Source organism: Serinus canaria, chromosome 5 (assembly GCF_022539315.1).
Source record: "Serinus canaria isolate serCan28SL12 chromosome 5, serCan2020, whole genome shotgun sequence".
NCBI lineage: Eukaryota > Metazoa > Chordata > Aves > Passeriformes > Fringillidae > Serinus > Serinus canaria.
This window is the reverse complement of record NC_066319.1, coordinates 51,254,225-51,272,035: the sequence shown is the minus strand read 5'-3', so window position 1 is coordinate 51,272,035 and position 17,811 is coordinate 51,254,225. Positions and strand designations below refer to the sequence as shown.

General features: G+C 36.0%; 1 protein-coding gene across 3 annotated transcripts in view; it reads right to left on the bottom strand.

Annotated features, from left to right (window-relative positions):
• PPP2R5C (protein phosphatase 2 regulatory subunit B'gamma) overlaps nucleotides 1-17,811 on the bottom strand; it is a 72,871-nt gene that overhangs the window by 44,301 nt on the left and 10,759 nt on the right. Inside the window, exon 3 of one of the 3 annotated variants that reach the window (XM_009101739.3) lies at nucleotides 11,514-11,673. The exons of 1 other annotated variant lie outside the window; for it this stretch is intronic. In XM_009101739.3, coding sequence (XP_009099987.1) covers nucleotides 11,514-11,673 — 160 coding nt within the window. Of the gene's footprint in view, nucleotides 1-11,513; nucleotides 11,674-17,811 lie in introns of those variants that run through there. One more of the 3 variants, XM_009101740.4, reaches the window with a different exon arrangement.

Here is a 17,811-nt window from a genome sequence, read left to right as displayed (position 1 = left end):
CGTGGAAAAACACAGCACTGAGGGTAACACCTACAACTTCACCTTTCAAGGGCCATAACAAAAGGAAGTTAGTTTACAGTAACATACAGGTCCCTTGGATTACTACTATTGATTTAGAAATATAAAACCTCATAAACATTCCTTGCACTGTTTCACTGGTTACTAGTATGTACATTATGAATAAAAATACATATATATGACAAGCAGCAGATGAAAACCTCATGTTTCATGCTGAATATTTCTTTTAGTCTAGAAATGGACCTGGATACTTCTATCAATCTAGAAATGGATCTGCCTTCAGTTTAGGTTAACGATCCTAAATTTGGATATTGCAAAATACTGGTTTTCCTTTCCAAAAATATCAGTAATTATAAATAACTTAAAACTATTACTGAAGAGTAAAGAAAATTACTAAGAAGCAATATATAAGCATATGGAAGCAGTTTCCCTGCATAATGTAAGAAGTACAATTAAAAAAAACATAGCATAACAATTTCTGAACTTGTTAGTTTTGATTATTTAAGGTATTTACAAAAAAACTGTGAGCAGCCTTTTTGTTCATCATATGAGACTTGCATATTTATTTTTACAATGAGCTATTTGAAGGACCATTTTGTCTGCTGGGAGTGATGTTCAGAGAAACTGGCACTGTTACTAGTGCTGTCTCTAAATCTGTCCTTCTGCCCAAATACTGTATGTCACATACTAGTGCAAATGAGTATGTAGATTACTGAATCTATGACACTGTCTTAACTTATATCTGCTCAAAAAAGAGAAAAAAAAAAGGGTGCACACCAGAAGACACTTTTTCTTTAAGTAACTTGCTGATGAAAATTTGAAATAAAAACAAATTATAGGGCATATGTGTACCTGGTTAGAAAAATTACATCACACTACAATAATATACTGCCAAAGGTGAGTTAGAGCTGTACTGAATATTATTCAATTGGTGAAGGGAAAAGACTAACTGGGATATAAAAAAGAAGAATATCATCCATAAGACACACAAAGAAATCAATTGGATTTAATGATTGCTGACAAGGCCCAATTTGAAGTAGTACATCCTGGATGTAAACCTGATGAGAAAGCCCAAAGACAACAAATCTTTAAAATATTACTTGGTTAAAAAAAATAAAGTTCCTCTGTTTGATGTGGTGTGTGGGTTGTTTGTTTTTAGATAGAATGGACCTGACTGAGAATATCCAAGTATTTTAAAGAATAATTATGGAGGTGGAAGGAATTAATTTTTCTACATTCACTACAAACAGTAAATGCATCCTACCTCTAAGAAGACTAGGTTAGAAATTAAATAAAATCCTCCCACAATAAGCACACTTTAAAAAAAAAAAGACTGCAAAGTTTCTAGTAATTTAAAAAATGACAGAATGTCTCAAATAAATGTAGTTGATCCTGCTTTTGACTACATCAAAACAAACCACATGAAATTTTCAGACCTCTTCTCTAAGACTACAGAGATTCAAATCCTTTGTCCTTACAATGTAGGCAAAACCAGGGAAAGTGTATCCTCAAAAATGTCATGTTTTTATCTATGTATCCCTTGAGTATACCTTAGAATCATAGGATCATCAAGGTTGGAACAGACCTTTAAAATCACCAAGTTCAATGTGAGTTTTTGCCTTGCAAAATAAAAAGCTACCATAGACATAAGCCTTTAAAAAAACTAGATTGAAAAATAAAACCAAGACTGACCTCTAACAAGGTGTTCTACAAGATTTTGATGAATGAAGGAAAAAACAAAACAACTTGGGTATTTTTTGAAGTATTTTCACATGCAGGCTCTCATAGCAAATTCTGTTTCTTTTCCTGATATTAAAGCAGAATTAGATTATTTTATAGTAATAAACCACAGTACAAAGTGGCAAAAATAAGGCTTAAAATTCCAGTTTATCTGGTAACTATATATTTAAGAACAGCTGCTCTATCACTCCTCTCTACTCATGTCTGCTTTAATAATCAGCTGCTGCTTCTGTCTCTCTGAAACTCTCTGCAAAGATTAAATGGCCAGGGAGGCTGTCCCTGTGGCCATGGACACAATTTCACAACAGAGCAGAAAGGGAACTTAGTCACAGAGCCATTTCCTAATTTATATATAAGCCTGACTTTTATTGTTGGAGGTTCGTTAGCAAATTTTAGGTAGTGGTTTAAGAGTCAAGTCCCCTAGAAAATTTTTCATTAGAGAGAGTAAATGTGACATTCACAGAGATAGAAGTCCTATTGGCAGATAGGACTCAGTCATATTCAGGAAGTTTTCTCTTGCAGAAATGTTCTCATTTCTTCTTTTTTGCTGGACTCTGTTAGGTCTGAGTCCAGTACTTAAAAAACCACAGAGAAAGTGGTTAAAACACCCATAAACCAGTGTATTTCTGGTGTAATTCTGTCAGGGCACTAGTGAAGCTGAAGTACTTTGGTCTTCATAAGACCTTTTGCTGGTTAACAACATCTGCAGTTTTCTCACCATTGCAGATTGAGAGTACATTCTGCTCAAGAGGTTTTTATACCCTCCCTTTGTTTCAATCTTAAAATATTTGATTTGCCACCAAAGGAAAATATTTATTTAAGTTGAATTATTTTGAGCAACTTCATTTGGGAAAAAAAAATTGCAAAGAAAATTGAGTTAGGAATTGACTTCCTAATGGAAGGGAAAGAATATTAGTGCAAGTGGAGCAGAGCTAATGAATATCAATGGGAGGAAGAAGAGCTCACTTTGACAAATTTATGAAGACATTTCTGTTGCAAGAAAATGAAAAACAATATTAACTTCAGCTATCGATTTTTAGAATTAAATGAACAAAAAACCATACTGACAATGTAGTGAGACTGTAGCTATTATGGGTTTCCTCTGAACCCTGCTCATCACTTCTAACTTTCCAATGATGGGAATGAAGAAAAAATGCTATAAAGTTCTCAGGATATAACTGTGTAACATTTTAGAATTATAGCTTTTTGGTTGGAAGGGACCTTAAAATCAGATCCTTTAGTTAGGATCCAGCATCATAACTAATGAATGCTCTTTACACTTGGAGGCTATGTACCACTTTTTCAAAAACAAACACTCCATTTGGGTTATTGATTTTAAAAACAACCACTCACCCTGCTTCTCATCCCCCCAGAACACATTTAGCAAATTCACCTGCCCAAAGGTTGCCTTTATTTACATTCTATACCACCTACTACTCTAACAGATAATGGCAGAATCAACAACATAATTTAATTAATATTGCACAAACTTCTACTTACATGAAGACACTTGGCTTGGTTACCTCTCAGACTGTATGAGTTTTTTTTTTTTATTGAGAGAGGAAGGGAAGGTATTTAGTCTGAGCTCTAAGGTTACTAAAGGCACAATTGCTGAAATTGCTCTTCCTCATCAACCTAAGCCAGCCTTGTTGCAGGTTGCTTCAAGCCCCTTCCTGCACTCCTCTCTGCTTTACATTTGAAAATATTTTGCTCTCATCTGCTTAGTGGTCATCAGACCCACAGCTGAGTTGGTGTAGTCCTGTAAGCCAACAGAAAGACACTTTATTGTCAGGTTAGGTTTCTGCTAACTTAAGACTGTGTTCCATGGCAGTCTAAGCTGAGCTAAACCTACAGGAGCTACTGCTGCAATCCCCTCTCTTCTGAGGCTCAGGTGCCCGACTGTCTGAAATTGCTGTACAAGGGTTTGTGCAGCTGCATGGCTGAACCAGATTAGGAAACTGAGCACAGTTAAAATGAGAAAAGGGTGAGTTTGAGCCATGTTGATTCCATTATCTGGCCCACCAGACAGACACCCAAAAAAGGGACAGGAATAAACATGACTTGCTTTTTCTGGTAGGAGCAAAGTAATTTCTTTTCTCCCCTTCAATTATAGCCTACACTAAACTTACTGTTCTCATAAATGATGTCAGGCTATAATAAAACGTGGGTCTCATCACAACCCTGAACAATGAGTTACTCAAAGACAGTAACTGTTTTAGAGAAGAAAAGGTACTGGATACTGAACATTCTGGAGGAGAACCTGTAGCAATAGGAAGGATATGGGCTTCTCCTTCTAGGTTCTGACCCAAATCCAAAGGACAGCCAAGAGGAAATTCTTCAAGGAAACAGAGGTAGTAAGCACCATGTTAATACTTAGCTATCAAAAGAAATACAGAGATAAGAAAAATATACTTACCTGGATAAATGAAAGGGATTCAAACTATCATGCAGCTTCCTTAAAAAATTCCCAAGACTCAAGCATGGCAAAAGACAATTCATCATTGAAAAATTTATAATATTCACTCCTAGTACAGCAAAATTTGGTTAAAGAGGAATTGGTAAACATCTGTTTGTGACTGGATTTCCCGTCTCTATCTGGATTTCCTAATATTTGCACAGTCACTGTAGCACACAGGTTCATAAGTGCCAAGTTTCCTTCAATCAGTCTTGTATACTCAAGAAGTTTTGTGAGTGGGGACAGGGAGGAAAACTAGTAGATATTGGTTGAGTTTAGAAAGCTATACAACACAAAATCATTTCCTTAAAAGAAACCTGTTTTAAAAATAGCATTGGTACAAAAAAGTAATTCCTAGGGCAGATTGCAGAAGCTAATTTCAAATACTGGCACACTAGTTTAATAAGCCCTGTGCAAAATCTACCAAAATAACACAAAATTCACTAATGTCTGTGGCCTTATTACATAGGTCACACATGCCACTTTTAAGAAATAAAGTGTAAAAATAGCATTTAAGAGTAAAAATTTGAGACCAGGCTAGTTATCCAACAACCACTGATTGATATTCACATGTATAAATTCAATGTTTGATCTGTAGAGGTCTTAAGTAGAAAGAAGTTCAGTGCAGCAGGAAAAATGTGAAGGTCTGATTATAATAAGGATCTATGCAATGGAACAAAATGTTCCTTTTGTGAATGAGGGCATAATAAAAGATATTTTAAGGGAGATCTAAATTGAATTTAGATACAGGTTAGAATCTAGAAAATAAGACAATACCACATTTTAAATCCTATTTTTATGGATTCTATCCAAACTTCAGTGGAAACAAGTTGGGTAGGAAATGCTGCCAGTGACAGATGTAGTGCATTCTTCTAACACTTTCAGCTGCTGACTAATGAGTAGGTGTTTGATAGGGCAGTTGAAATGAAAAATGGCTCATTAATCCAAGCCTATGATTTCATGTAAAACTAGCTGAAGGAAAAGAATTCACACACTCAAGCAAAGTATTTTTCCTCTACAACCTTTTTTTGGTTTTTTTTTGTAGTTCATTCATTAGCAATCATGTTTCTTAAGCTTTAAAATGCTACATAGCAATTCAGACTGGACAATTTCTAAATATTTTAATATTAATTACTTTATAACCACTGACAGATCGTATGTTCCTGTATGAACACCAAACAATTGTCAGATTTTGGTTTAAGAAATGTATATGCTTACCACAGACATTTTAATGATTGTTTTAAACATCTAAAAGAAAAATCAGTACAGGAAAGTTTGTTTAGGCAGTACTGATAACGCTTTTAAGGTCAAAGTTCAAGGAGAAAGTTGCTAAAGTAACATGACAAAGAGCCTCCACAGTTCCTCCACATGATACAATACACAGATTCACTGACAATACATGCATTCAACCATACTCATATAGGAAAGAACAACCTTCTGCAGTATTTTCCATTATGGACTTTTTGTTTCAATAAATTAAATACAACATTTGGCTACCAAAAAAACCTATAAAAGCACAAACACAGTCAGGACCAAAAGGACAGCATTTAGCATACTGAGATACTCCAGTATAGGTCACATTAGAGGGAGAGGAGAATGATCTGTTTCACAAAACTGCAATCATTGATATTTTACATGAGAATTAATTTGTTTTGCCTCAGTGTCTTGCCTTTTAAATGAATTATGTATTAAGGCAAATTATATTTTATAGCAGCATTATCTTGCTTAATCTACCATCTTACTTTACATAAAATACTTTTATCTGAACAGGAATGCTACCACCTTGCAGCTGGACACAATTCCTGAATTGCCATGCATGCACATAAACTGGAAAGGCCAAAGTACTGCATATTTGTCCTCTACATAAATTACAAGTGGCAGGAGTAGATTTCTGCAGTGAAAGTGATCTTAAACACTGAGATCTCCAATTTCAGCAGCTTATATGAAAAATGCTCCTCAAAACTCCAAAGCAGTCCATTAGTACCATGATTCTCACAAATTCAATTATATTGCACACATGCAGTCAGTCTCTTTTGTATCATGAAAATAGATGCTAGTTTTAAATGAACAGGTAACACACACTGCTTAAGTTTAAATGTATTCCAAGATGAGTTTGTAGAAACTATCAACATACATGGCTGAATTTCTTTACAGTACCAAGAACAAAACTTGACTTGCATTCTCATTTACTTGATATCAGTTTTGCTTACTTATTGGTACTCTGCACTTGAGAAAAACACACAATTTTACATTTCTGACCTCTTAAGCCATTCTCATTTTTTCCTCCTTTCTCATGGTTTCAACAGTTTTATCAATCAAAATTTGGTTACAATTTTTTTTTTTAGGTATCAGACTCAAACTGAAATCACCTCTTTTCCAATTTTGATTCATCAGACTTTAATATTTTACAGATGATGAAAACAGAGCTATCTCCTAGACAGCCATTTACAACTTGAAAACATTAGGAAAGCTTTAATAATGCTTGCCTCCCTATCAGAGTCCTGCATCACAGGCAGACAAGTTGAGACACCACCCTGATGTTCTTTTACACATAACAGAGTCAGAATTTGGCAGAGCTCTGAAGTCTCTGCTTGAAGAAAAACAAGAACCATGCTCTCTGCATGAAATGTGCTCAGAAAAATGACCTGTCATGTTCCTTTCTTTTCCACATCCCCACTTTTATTGAGTAGGTTTTTTGGGTTGTTTTTGGGTTTTTCAAATAGCTATGACTAATAGTACTTCTAATGTTGAAACCATGCTAAAGCAGAAACTGACATCACCAGAAGATCAAAACCAGTACTGATCAAAATGTGTGGTAAGATCTTCACCAACAAAATACCAGAATCTGTTTAATCCTATCAGATGCAGATATTCTACATTAAAAAAAATAATTCTATACTTCTCAGCACTAAAAGTCAGTACATATGTCCTCAGCTGTCAATGTAGCTTATTTTTTCCTACATTCATAAAAACATTTATAAGAATGTTGTATCTACATGTTTGAGATCAAAAGTCCAAGTCCAAGAGGTAAATAGTAACTTTTAAAATAAATTCAGAACTGTGTTTGAAAATAAAAGCTGATGTCCAGCCTCTATTGTATCTAGCAATGTTCACTTTTATCTGAAAGAAACCCCCAAACAAAACCAACAAAAAACCTTAATCCCAAACGCATAAACTGAATCACGACACTGCATCCCAAGAGGCCTTTATATGGCTGTAAAAGGATTTTACCCAGCTTTAAAAAAGTATATATGAAAATGCTACCAAAAAAGCATATTTTTGAATCATGCCCAAATTTACATATGCATGACTAACATATGTTCATTGGAAAAGTTTGCAACGTTTCAGAATATTAAGTAGTACTGACTTATTTTTTCAAATTTGTTATTCTAGAACTGACAGAGAATATTCCTTTTAATGAGTATTAGTTGAAGGTTAAAGTTAGATTTGTGACACAACTGTATTTGACAGTGCATGAAACATTTTATCCTAGTTGGAGTGTTTTAATATTATATTTAAAAATTCTAATTGTGACATTTTCTTATATATTGTCATGATTCAAACCATATCCTTAAAAATCTCAACACTTTGTACAGTCATTTCTCTATTCTACAGCTTACTACATTGACTGTTTACTAAAATCAGCACATTAATGCAAAATAACTTACAAATACATTCACCTGTTTGCACAGTTAAAAATCTCATTTACCATGAAAAAATTACCAGTAATGTAACAAAGAATTCATAAAGCTGAAGTGAGCAGGCAAAGAACACAAACTCCTTCACTGTGTCAGTGCTCAGGTACGCACAAGCTTGGATATGCTACTTTTAAAATATATTTACATAATAATATCGAACACTTACACTGTTTATTTCATAGAGAACACATTTTTAAAGTTTTAAACAATTTTAATAATTTATGAATTTCTAATATTTTGTATTTAATATACTGATTTGAACATATCCTAAATTACTAACTGCTTTCTTAGGAAACTAAAAATGAAGAAACTGGTACTTTTCTGAAGACTGAAGCACTCTTTGCCATTTATATTTGATATAAACAAAGTATTAATGTGCAAGCTTTCGAACTACAATAAAATAAAACAAAACACATTTTCAGGTCCAGTATAATTTTTCTCAATTAACAATTTAAACTAGAAATCAATTTTCTGTAACTTAAGTATCTGTACTACCAATGTTAGCTAACAAATGGAACTGGATAAGCAGAAATCAACAAAGCACAAGTTTGTTGGCACAGAATTTTTTTCTTTTTTTTGGTGAAAATAGGTAACATCTTTTCAAGATGTTTGATACTGTTCTGAAAGCACTTCTCCAGAGATACTTCTAGGTTATCTGTGGGCAGACAAGCTACCTGTTCTACCCAACTAAATAGGTTGCACTGCACTGTGCTGCAGGGAGCTTCATGAGTTTGCAGCTTTGCAAATATGTAGATCTTGATGCTCCACAAACCAATTACATAAGAGACTTCTCTTTTCTACGTTCAGCTCTCTTCTTAAAACCTCTTAATTCATAATCTATTTCATTTTCTTTGTGCATTATCTGAGCTATCCTGCTCCTCCATTTCCTGGATAATCTGAGGGTGCATAATATTAATCATAAGTTGTTCCAATGAACACAAATCATACCACACTAATAACCAGTCACCTGGGCAAGTATGCTGGAATTTGCAGAAGCTTATCATCAGCATTTTGGTATAACACCCAAGAGAATGTTTGCAGCATGCCTGAAGATCAAAAAGCTATTTCTTAAATAAGAGATCTTTCCTCCTTTCCCTCCCACTATTTCAAGTGATCTGCTGACCTCATCTCCAGACCTGTGGCACAGAAAAAAGGTGGTTATCTTACCAATACCACAGGTCATTCTGATCTTACCAGTTACAAGCTTTCAAATATCTCATATGGACCTTAAAGTATGCAAAGACAACCCCATTCTATATTTTGTGCTTAAAATACAGTCTCATGTAAAGTACATCACATGACACAGTAGTCACTGCAACATTTGTAAAAAAATACATTCTCTTGCTCTACTACAGACAAAAGAAAGGTTCCCCAGGTTCTGTAGCCATAGGAATACAGCCACCTGTTATGAGTAACAGGAGTCTGAAAGCTGGTTAAGCGCAGCTAACCTGAAGGAACACTGTGCTCTTCCCAGCACTTCATAGAAGCCAAACATGTCTTAATCATTTCAGTCCTTTAAATTATAGCCTGCCAGTCCAATTCAACTCCTGTCCAGACACAGACATTAAACAACACACTAAGATACCCAGAAAGAAAGTTTCTCAGCTTCACTTGACCCACTAAATGCACATTAAGTCAAGTATCTCTGTATCTTTTAGAGGAACAGCGTGACTGGCCAACAGTATCCTCAGCAACCCCAGCAGGCTGGAATTACATCAGGAGTAAGCACATGCAGTGAGCACAGCCATTATGCAGACATCTGGTATGATCCGGGAGATTGGGTACAGCTTGATAATAAAGCTATTACTCACTTTACTACTGAAAGGTGGCAATTACTACCCCTCACTAGATCAACAATTGCACCAGTGCTCCGTAACAAAGTCTGGCCCTTGACAACCTGGGGACATACACACAGCACCAGGCAGCTACCAGGGAGAAGCTCAAGATCTTTTCATTCCTTTCACCTGAGCGTGGGGGAGTGAGTGATTGCAGACTCAAGGCAATTACAATGCACAATACTCCTGCCATTTCTTCACAAATAGGTACACTGTGTCAAAAAGTGCCAGAATCTTCTGAGAAAATACCTCAGACACTTTATAAGAATTTTCTTTTTTTTTTTTTTTTACTCCTGCCCCCTCCAACTATAAGCAAGCGTTCTTCTGCACTTCACTGGCCTACTGGTTTAAACTGCAACATAGCCAAGGTAGAAACAGATCTTAAATTTCACCTTGACTACTGTAGGATGGATTAGTTCTTCCCTGTCCTATCTGCACTCATTTTCCCCATTTCCAGCTCTCTGTCCATACTGCTTATAATTGCATGCTCAGTTCTGGTATCCCTGAGCTGCAGTTCCAGGCACTATCAGAACCACCCTATTTAAAATAGGACCAAGAAACAAATTATATTCTTTGTGGCTGAGTCTTTGAACAAAAGCCAGTCAATGTTGCTGTATGCATAACTTATAAAAATCACTACTTTTATTCAGTATCTTTTGCTTATGTCACTCATGCCCTGGTTGTCACAGCCTGTGCTTGAACCTTCTATGTCAGTTTAAAAGACAGAACATATTATTCATAATCTGTGGTGCTAAATAGTCTTACCAAAAATTTAATACATATATTGAAATTAACTAACTAAACTAATAGTTTAGTCTTGAAATACATTAAGCAGCATCTTGTATATAGGCTGCTAAATTAACATGGTGGACAGTATTTCAGATTCTTTTTGTAAAAACAGTATCTGTGTAAAGAAAAAAATCTTGTAATCTAATTTTATCTGAATGAAATGAAATTCAGACAGGCTGAGAAGCAGAGCTTATTTTCAAGAAACACTAATTTATTATATTAAGAAAATTATGAACGGAGGAAAGAATACAGTAACTTCCCCAATAATTTCACATTACCTACACCAGTACTACTCAACACTGCAGAGATCTATTAGACTTTCACTGGCAATCTTGAACACTGTAAAGCAGTACACACTGCACTTCAAAACTGCCCTTTTTTTGTTTCTTCTAAATAAGCCTTCAGAGCAAATAAAAATGATAAAAGCTGCATTAGTAAGAGAAGACCCATCAATTATCATGATCTTTTTGTCACAAATGAAAGTAAATATAAATCTAAGAGATAAAAAAAGCCTTAAAATCAACGAAGGAAAAATTCAAATGCACTAAAAAGGCACCACTCTGCCTGACCCATGCTCAGGAAAAACAGACCCATACATAGTGACAGACCAGGTCTTCTAACAGTGTCAAGAGAAATTTTAGCACTAATGAAGCAAGGTTTGAACACACTGCTCTAAGGACAGATGCCTACTATTTTGCAAAGAGATCCCAAATAGTCTGCTTTTATGTGAGATGAGTGAATATGCTGTCACACAGACAATGCCTATACTGACTGCGAAGAAGGCAACATACTGGAAGTCCTCAAGTGCAGATAAAACTAAAGAAAAAACCACCCCATGCAAGTATGTGCAGTTTGCAAATGTGCATACTTGATGTATTATGTATGCTTTCCAGATATTAGAAGTATGACAGCTGAGGTGCTTCTCAGTCTCATGCCCAAATTTCCCCACAAGAGTAATGCTACTTTGGAAAGACATACCTTTTAAAGCTGGCAGTTTTTGAAGCTCCCTGTTATTGCTAACATTAAACCTTGAAGAACTCTGACGCTTTTCCTTCTTCACTACAGTCTGTGGTGCTGGTACTTTGATTTTAGATAGTTGTGCTGGGGGAGGAGCGTTATTTGATTTTTTGTTTGACACCTGTTTAAAAAGAAATTAAAGCAGTTAATTACAGCTGAACTTAGAAATAAAAATCTTCACAGAAATAACTGAAAATGAATATGCTTTTAATGAAACTATTGTATCCCTCATCCACTGAATGTATTGTCACCTATTCTGCTCATCTTTTCAGCATATTCTGTACCACAGCCCTCATACAGATGGGAATATATCACCTCGGTACATGCAGTAGCCATTTATTTGAAGTTACCAGACAACTGAAAAGAAATTTACAACTAATGTAGTTCCTCAGCTACTCTCACCTCTCTCCCCCTGAGAAGTCCAGGTCTCCTAGGTATTTAAGTTCATCTTCAAAGGGACTAGAGAAACTTGTCTAATTACAGCAGGTGAACCTTTCACGTCCCATTCATCCTGTGCCTCGCTGACAGAGTCCTAAGCTTGGCTAGGGGAGTCAGGCTTTGATACAAAGTTAAAGGAGTGAGTCTTACTATTGTTGTAGCTTTAACAGCTTTGAAAATATGGTTTACTGCCTACTCAAAGCAAGTCTTACTGTAATAATTCTTATTAGATTGTCACTGTACCTCTGTATGAAATTTATAACATAAATCCAGGCAAATGGTTCCCACTACAGGTTTTCAGCTTGCTGTTATTCCACTGACTACACTTGACGGTGCTCTCTCTCAAGCTGAATAAAATGCATCATTAACAAAAGCCTGTCAGAACTTGTGGTGCTGCCTTTCTCATTCCTTTTTTTTAAGGAGGAAAAGCAGGTTTAAAGGAGGCAATAGTTAACTTTCAAAATCTGAATAATTTCATGACATTCATTACTAGAATGATAAAACACCTAGGAGTGATCTATACTAAAAATGTAGAACAGCTGACAAGGACCTCTTGCTGCAATATTGTAATTCATTTTGCAGGCCCCTAATTTGCTGTAGAAGTCGTTCAAATTTGCAAACTAGAAGCACACACATCTTAAAATATACCTTGGCACTTCCTCCTTACAGGAAAGACCATACTCTTCTCTGAAAGTGCCCACAAGATAAGCAATAGGGAAAAAAGAATCAGATGGGAATGCGATTCATGATGGAAATCAAGTTGCAACACTGGTACTTTGGCAGTTTGACTTGATTTAATTAGAATTTTGTTAACTGTTTTAGGTATGAAAGCAGCTTTATTCCTGCATGGAATAACATCTGTGGTATTTTCATAGAGATAGTGCTAAACCAAGGGAAACCAATTTTCTTCATGTTCTGGAAAGTATTTCCAGAAAAGCTTATTCATCAACAATTTGCATGGTTTTGTAATGTATACATTCAGTGTGCATGGAAATGTTACCATACATAAATGTCTACCTTTTTTCCAAGACTCAAAAGGTAACTCAAAGTAATTTCATTCCAATTTTGTTCTAGTAGTATGACTGGGAGAGAATATATACTTCAACAATAGATTAAAAATTGTATTATACTATACACACAGCACTTAATATATCAAAGATGACTGAGAGCAACATTTAGGTTTCATTAAATCCCTTTAAGATGACCATTTTTCAAATTTAATGTTATAAAAGCAAAACCCCTTATACAGCCTTATAGAACAAGTAAGGGGAGACAGTATAGTGAATATAATATGTCTCAGTTACGAAAAATACTCTAGAACTTCTTCCAGTAAAAATGGAATACATCAGCAAATTGGAAGAATTTACGTACAAGTAATACCTGTTACATTGCATTTTTCAGACTATTTCACTTTTCAATCTCAGACACTAAATGCTTGAAAATGTTTATGCTGAAATACAAATGATCTGCAAGGTAATTTCTATCCATTAATTGAAATTTTAAAAAGCATTACAAACAAAAGTATTAATACATTAAGCTAAAAGAAAAACAGCACTAAGAATTAGGAAGCAATGACTTACTGAGTATTAAGCAATAAATGCTAATTAAAATGCATCATAAACATTTTTACTGCACAGGATTCTGTACTTTCAATATTGTTTTTGAGCCTAATGGTGTTTTTCTGAACTGGCTACTTTCCACTGCCACCTGTATTTTTTCTTTACTTAGAACAGGAAAAGCCATTTTCCTGTTTCCTCTATTTCCCAAACAAATTCGCATTTCAAATTAACAGGTGCTCTCATGTGTCTGCACACATGTATACACCTCAGGGAAGCAAGTATTCTAAATTGCAGAAAAATTCTAAAATTATCCAGAAGTGGTTATTTAAGAGGATGGGTAACATTTCTGACTAGAACTGTTGAAAGAAAGCATTTTTTGTTGCTATGGCAACTTCCCATCTAGAAGTGATGACTCCAGAGTAATTCTAGTCTTGAATCACTGAACCATTTATCCATCAGATTTCCTCCTCCTTCCTACACATCAAGCATGATCACCCCTGCTTTTCAGTCATGCTCCAGTCAGCACACACCAGAAAGTTGCCAGAATAATTTTTAAGCCATGATTTCAGTGCCATGCAGTGCCACCCAATGACCTCTGCAACTGGCACTATGGTGCTACCATGGAAGAGCTCCAGGAGCTTGCAGACCACATTGGATAGAAGGACACCCAGAAAGTGAGTTAAGTCAACTAAAGCCACAAAGTTCAGCAATTTTAACCACATCTCTTTAAAAAAGGCAAACAAATTCAGACTAACAACTGTGTATTCATCTGCTAAAGATTTCAAGGTAACACATTTTCTATGAGAGTACAGAGCTTTTGAGTTCAGATGGAAGAGCCAAGCTCAGCTTCCTCCTCCCAGTAACAAACCAAACTACCACAGACACCACAGCTCCCAAGAGTAAGTGCTGGACACTGCTACATCGGTGAACACTTCAATGTATTTAACACCAGAACAGTCAGGCTACAGACACATTTTTATCAATTCTCTTTCTGTGACTAGAAGAAGCAATACCTATCTTGCCCTTGTTCTGGCAAACAGCTCCATCCTACCCAAATGTTTATATAGACAGACACATTCAATTCCAAAAGTTCTGATAAACATCTAAAAATGTGCATAAATTGCTCTGAAAAATGTCATATTGAGAATGCTTCTTCAAATCATGATTAAAACACAACCATCAGGTTTTCTGATCAATTTATTTCTGAAAAGCTAGAGCTTTACATGCATAATTCAATGAACATTAAGACAATCAGCTTAAGTGTGATTTCAACTTTTACATTCTGATTTTAACAACTGAAGGTATACAGCTGATGTTCCTCAGTGGCCATGACTAAGCTTAAAATTAATTCAATAGAGTCAAAGGTGGGGAGAAGAGAAGGTTTTTTTGCTAGTCATAACAGTTCCAAGGCAGATAGCCCTTGCATCCCTTCATCCCTGGAATCCTGCACCAAACAGGATATGGTACATTCCTTTTCTTAACATCCCTCTTTTGAGCAAAGTTGGATCTTTCACCCTTCTGACATCATATAGACAGGTAAAGATAAGAACACAACACTAAGTTTGCAACCAGGGAAAGAAAGATACGAGTTGAGCAAGCACACCTACAGTTATGGCAAATTTTTCTTTTTAAGTTAAACTGGTCATCATCAAGCATCCCACAATGCAACTTTTACTTCTGGACAACTGTCTAAGACACTGGGACCTGGAAGGAGGATCCACCCTGCATATTGTGTACATCAAGAAGTCTTTCAGGAGAACCTATTCTTCTCTTTCTGACAGTCTCCCAAAAATGCTATTCAAGCTACCTCGACAAACAAAGGCAACCAGAACTCTGTCTGACCTTACCTTTCAAAGCACTAGTAACTGAATTAGACCAAAGGACACAAAGCCTTCTGATCCACAAAATCAAAAGCCAAACCAAGCCAAGCCCAGAGTGGAGTCAACTCTATAATGATGCAACAAGCTTGCATACTGCTTTCTAAGATATAACAGCAGGGTGAGGATTTGAAAATTACAGTAAAATCACCTTGATGCATCTGTCATTAAAGAAGAACACTGGAGGGCTTACTAGTGACAAAGTTGGATCTCCTAAGCACAAGGTAATAGAGATCCTCTGCCTGAAGAAACACAGTGCTGGGCAGCAGGGTATATGGTGTCTCTTTACACAGATCACTCTAAGACTAATATACACATTTCTGCCTTCTAATATGTATCATCACTGAATTCAAGTTTATATCTATCAGTGTGCACACCATTTCACAATGGCAGCAGCAAAACCCTGAGAAAAAACTGGACTATGAAATCTGGTAGGTGAACCATGTACCAATTCTCACATGACTAAGGTGAAATACAAGTACACAGAGCAAAAAGCACAGAACACTTTAAAAGAATCACCAGTCTGAATCTGAAACAGAGGGTAAATGCTTATTTTAATGCAGAATTAATCCCTTCCCTCTTCTCCTTTTGGTATAGTAAGTAGCCTCCATGGTCTTATTTTTCATTAAGATAAACACAGGTCTGATCTACAGCACCCAGAAGAGCTTGTTTCTTGCCAAGACAGCCTCAGAATGCTATGAAAGCATTCTGGATTACATCTAAAACATGCTTAAAATGAAACTGAAATACAGGTTACTGAAACTAAACACAGATCATCACAAAACATGAAAGGGATATTAACAACTTGATTTTCAAAACTGTATGAGGGCCCAGTATGTAACCAAAATAATTTGGCTAACAGGTTGAGGCTTAATACATAATCAATGTAATTAGGCTGAGAAGCTGAATTTAATTTCATCTCTTGAGATGACAACCAAAATCAAAGATCAAGGAGTCAAAATGGGTGGAGAGCAGCTAAAGAGCCTTCCATGTAGTTTTTTCTCCTCTGCAGTAACTTCAAAGTAGTGTGAAAATCTCTGAACACTCCAGGAATCTTGAATACTACCACAGAGCTCTCTCCTTTGCAGATCTTCATTTACTGGTTTGGAGTGGGAACAAGGATAGATAGTATCTGGTATATGGCCCAACTCTCATCAACCTGGTACATATATCCACACTATAACTAGAGGAAGTGGGCTGGTGATGTGACATCAGCAGCTGGTACCAAGGCACATTGTTCAAGACAACAGTACCAGGAGAGCAGTATGTGTCACCTGATTTCAATTCTGTGTTGTTAACAGCAGCAATTCAACATGACTTCCAAGAGGATAACATCAAAATAAACTCTTCTTTAATACCATTACTAAGAAAAGGCCTGACAGAGCTTTCAGACAGTCTGCAGCAATTCTAGTACAAGCAAGTGCTAGCAGAGTTTATTATGGACCAAGTAGACATGATTTTTAACATCAAAATTTTCAATCTACAGAGAATCAGTACAAACTATACAAAGCTTGATATGGAATACACTGGGTACATGAAAGGGAACACTGATGCCAAAACAACACAGTTAAAAACAGCAGGGAAACAATACATTTGCAGGGTACCATTTTGGACAGCAGATGTTTCTGAAGTTATTTGTTGAAGATTCTTGCTACTTATGCCATTTTTGTTCACTAGTTTTACCACCACAAGCCAGTCTGGACAGACAACTTAGGGAGGAGTCTCTGGAGAGGCAGCTTATGGTGCTGAAGGCTTTGGGTGGTTTCACACAGATGGCAATTTAGATGTCTATTGTTTTTCCGCAACAAAATCATTTGCCAGAATGATACCTGGATTGGCTGCTAGAATGATCTTTGCAGCTGCCTTTCTAGCAAATATGCTTATTATTGTTAAACATTCTCAGTAGTTGAGATTACTATCCAGTCTATCTCAGCATTACTTACTATGTTTTTATTACAGCAAGAACTGCATCCTAAAACTTTGAGCTTTCATGCTGTTCTAATGATAAGCAAAAAGATTAACTTTTCAACGTGACAGTAATGACAAACTTTGTATATTTTAGCACTCACAGATTTATGTTGTAGTACTTGTTTAGCAACTATGATTTTTCATTTACATACAGCAGTGCTACTGGTGACTACTCTCAATGTCTGACTATGGAGTTTCATTAGTGTTTTGCCAGAGACAGCATGGAGTCTGCTGAATTGTGCCAGTGACTGAGATGTTTCTTACAAGCACCAAAGGCCATCTGGGCCTCTTTGCTGTGGAGCCCACAACAAACTTTACTGTCACAAACCACTTCAGAAGACTGATCCACAACTTTTTGAAGCTCTTCTGCCTTTCTTGCTGCTGTTTATTTTTCACAACACAAAGCATTGCTTGTAT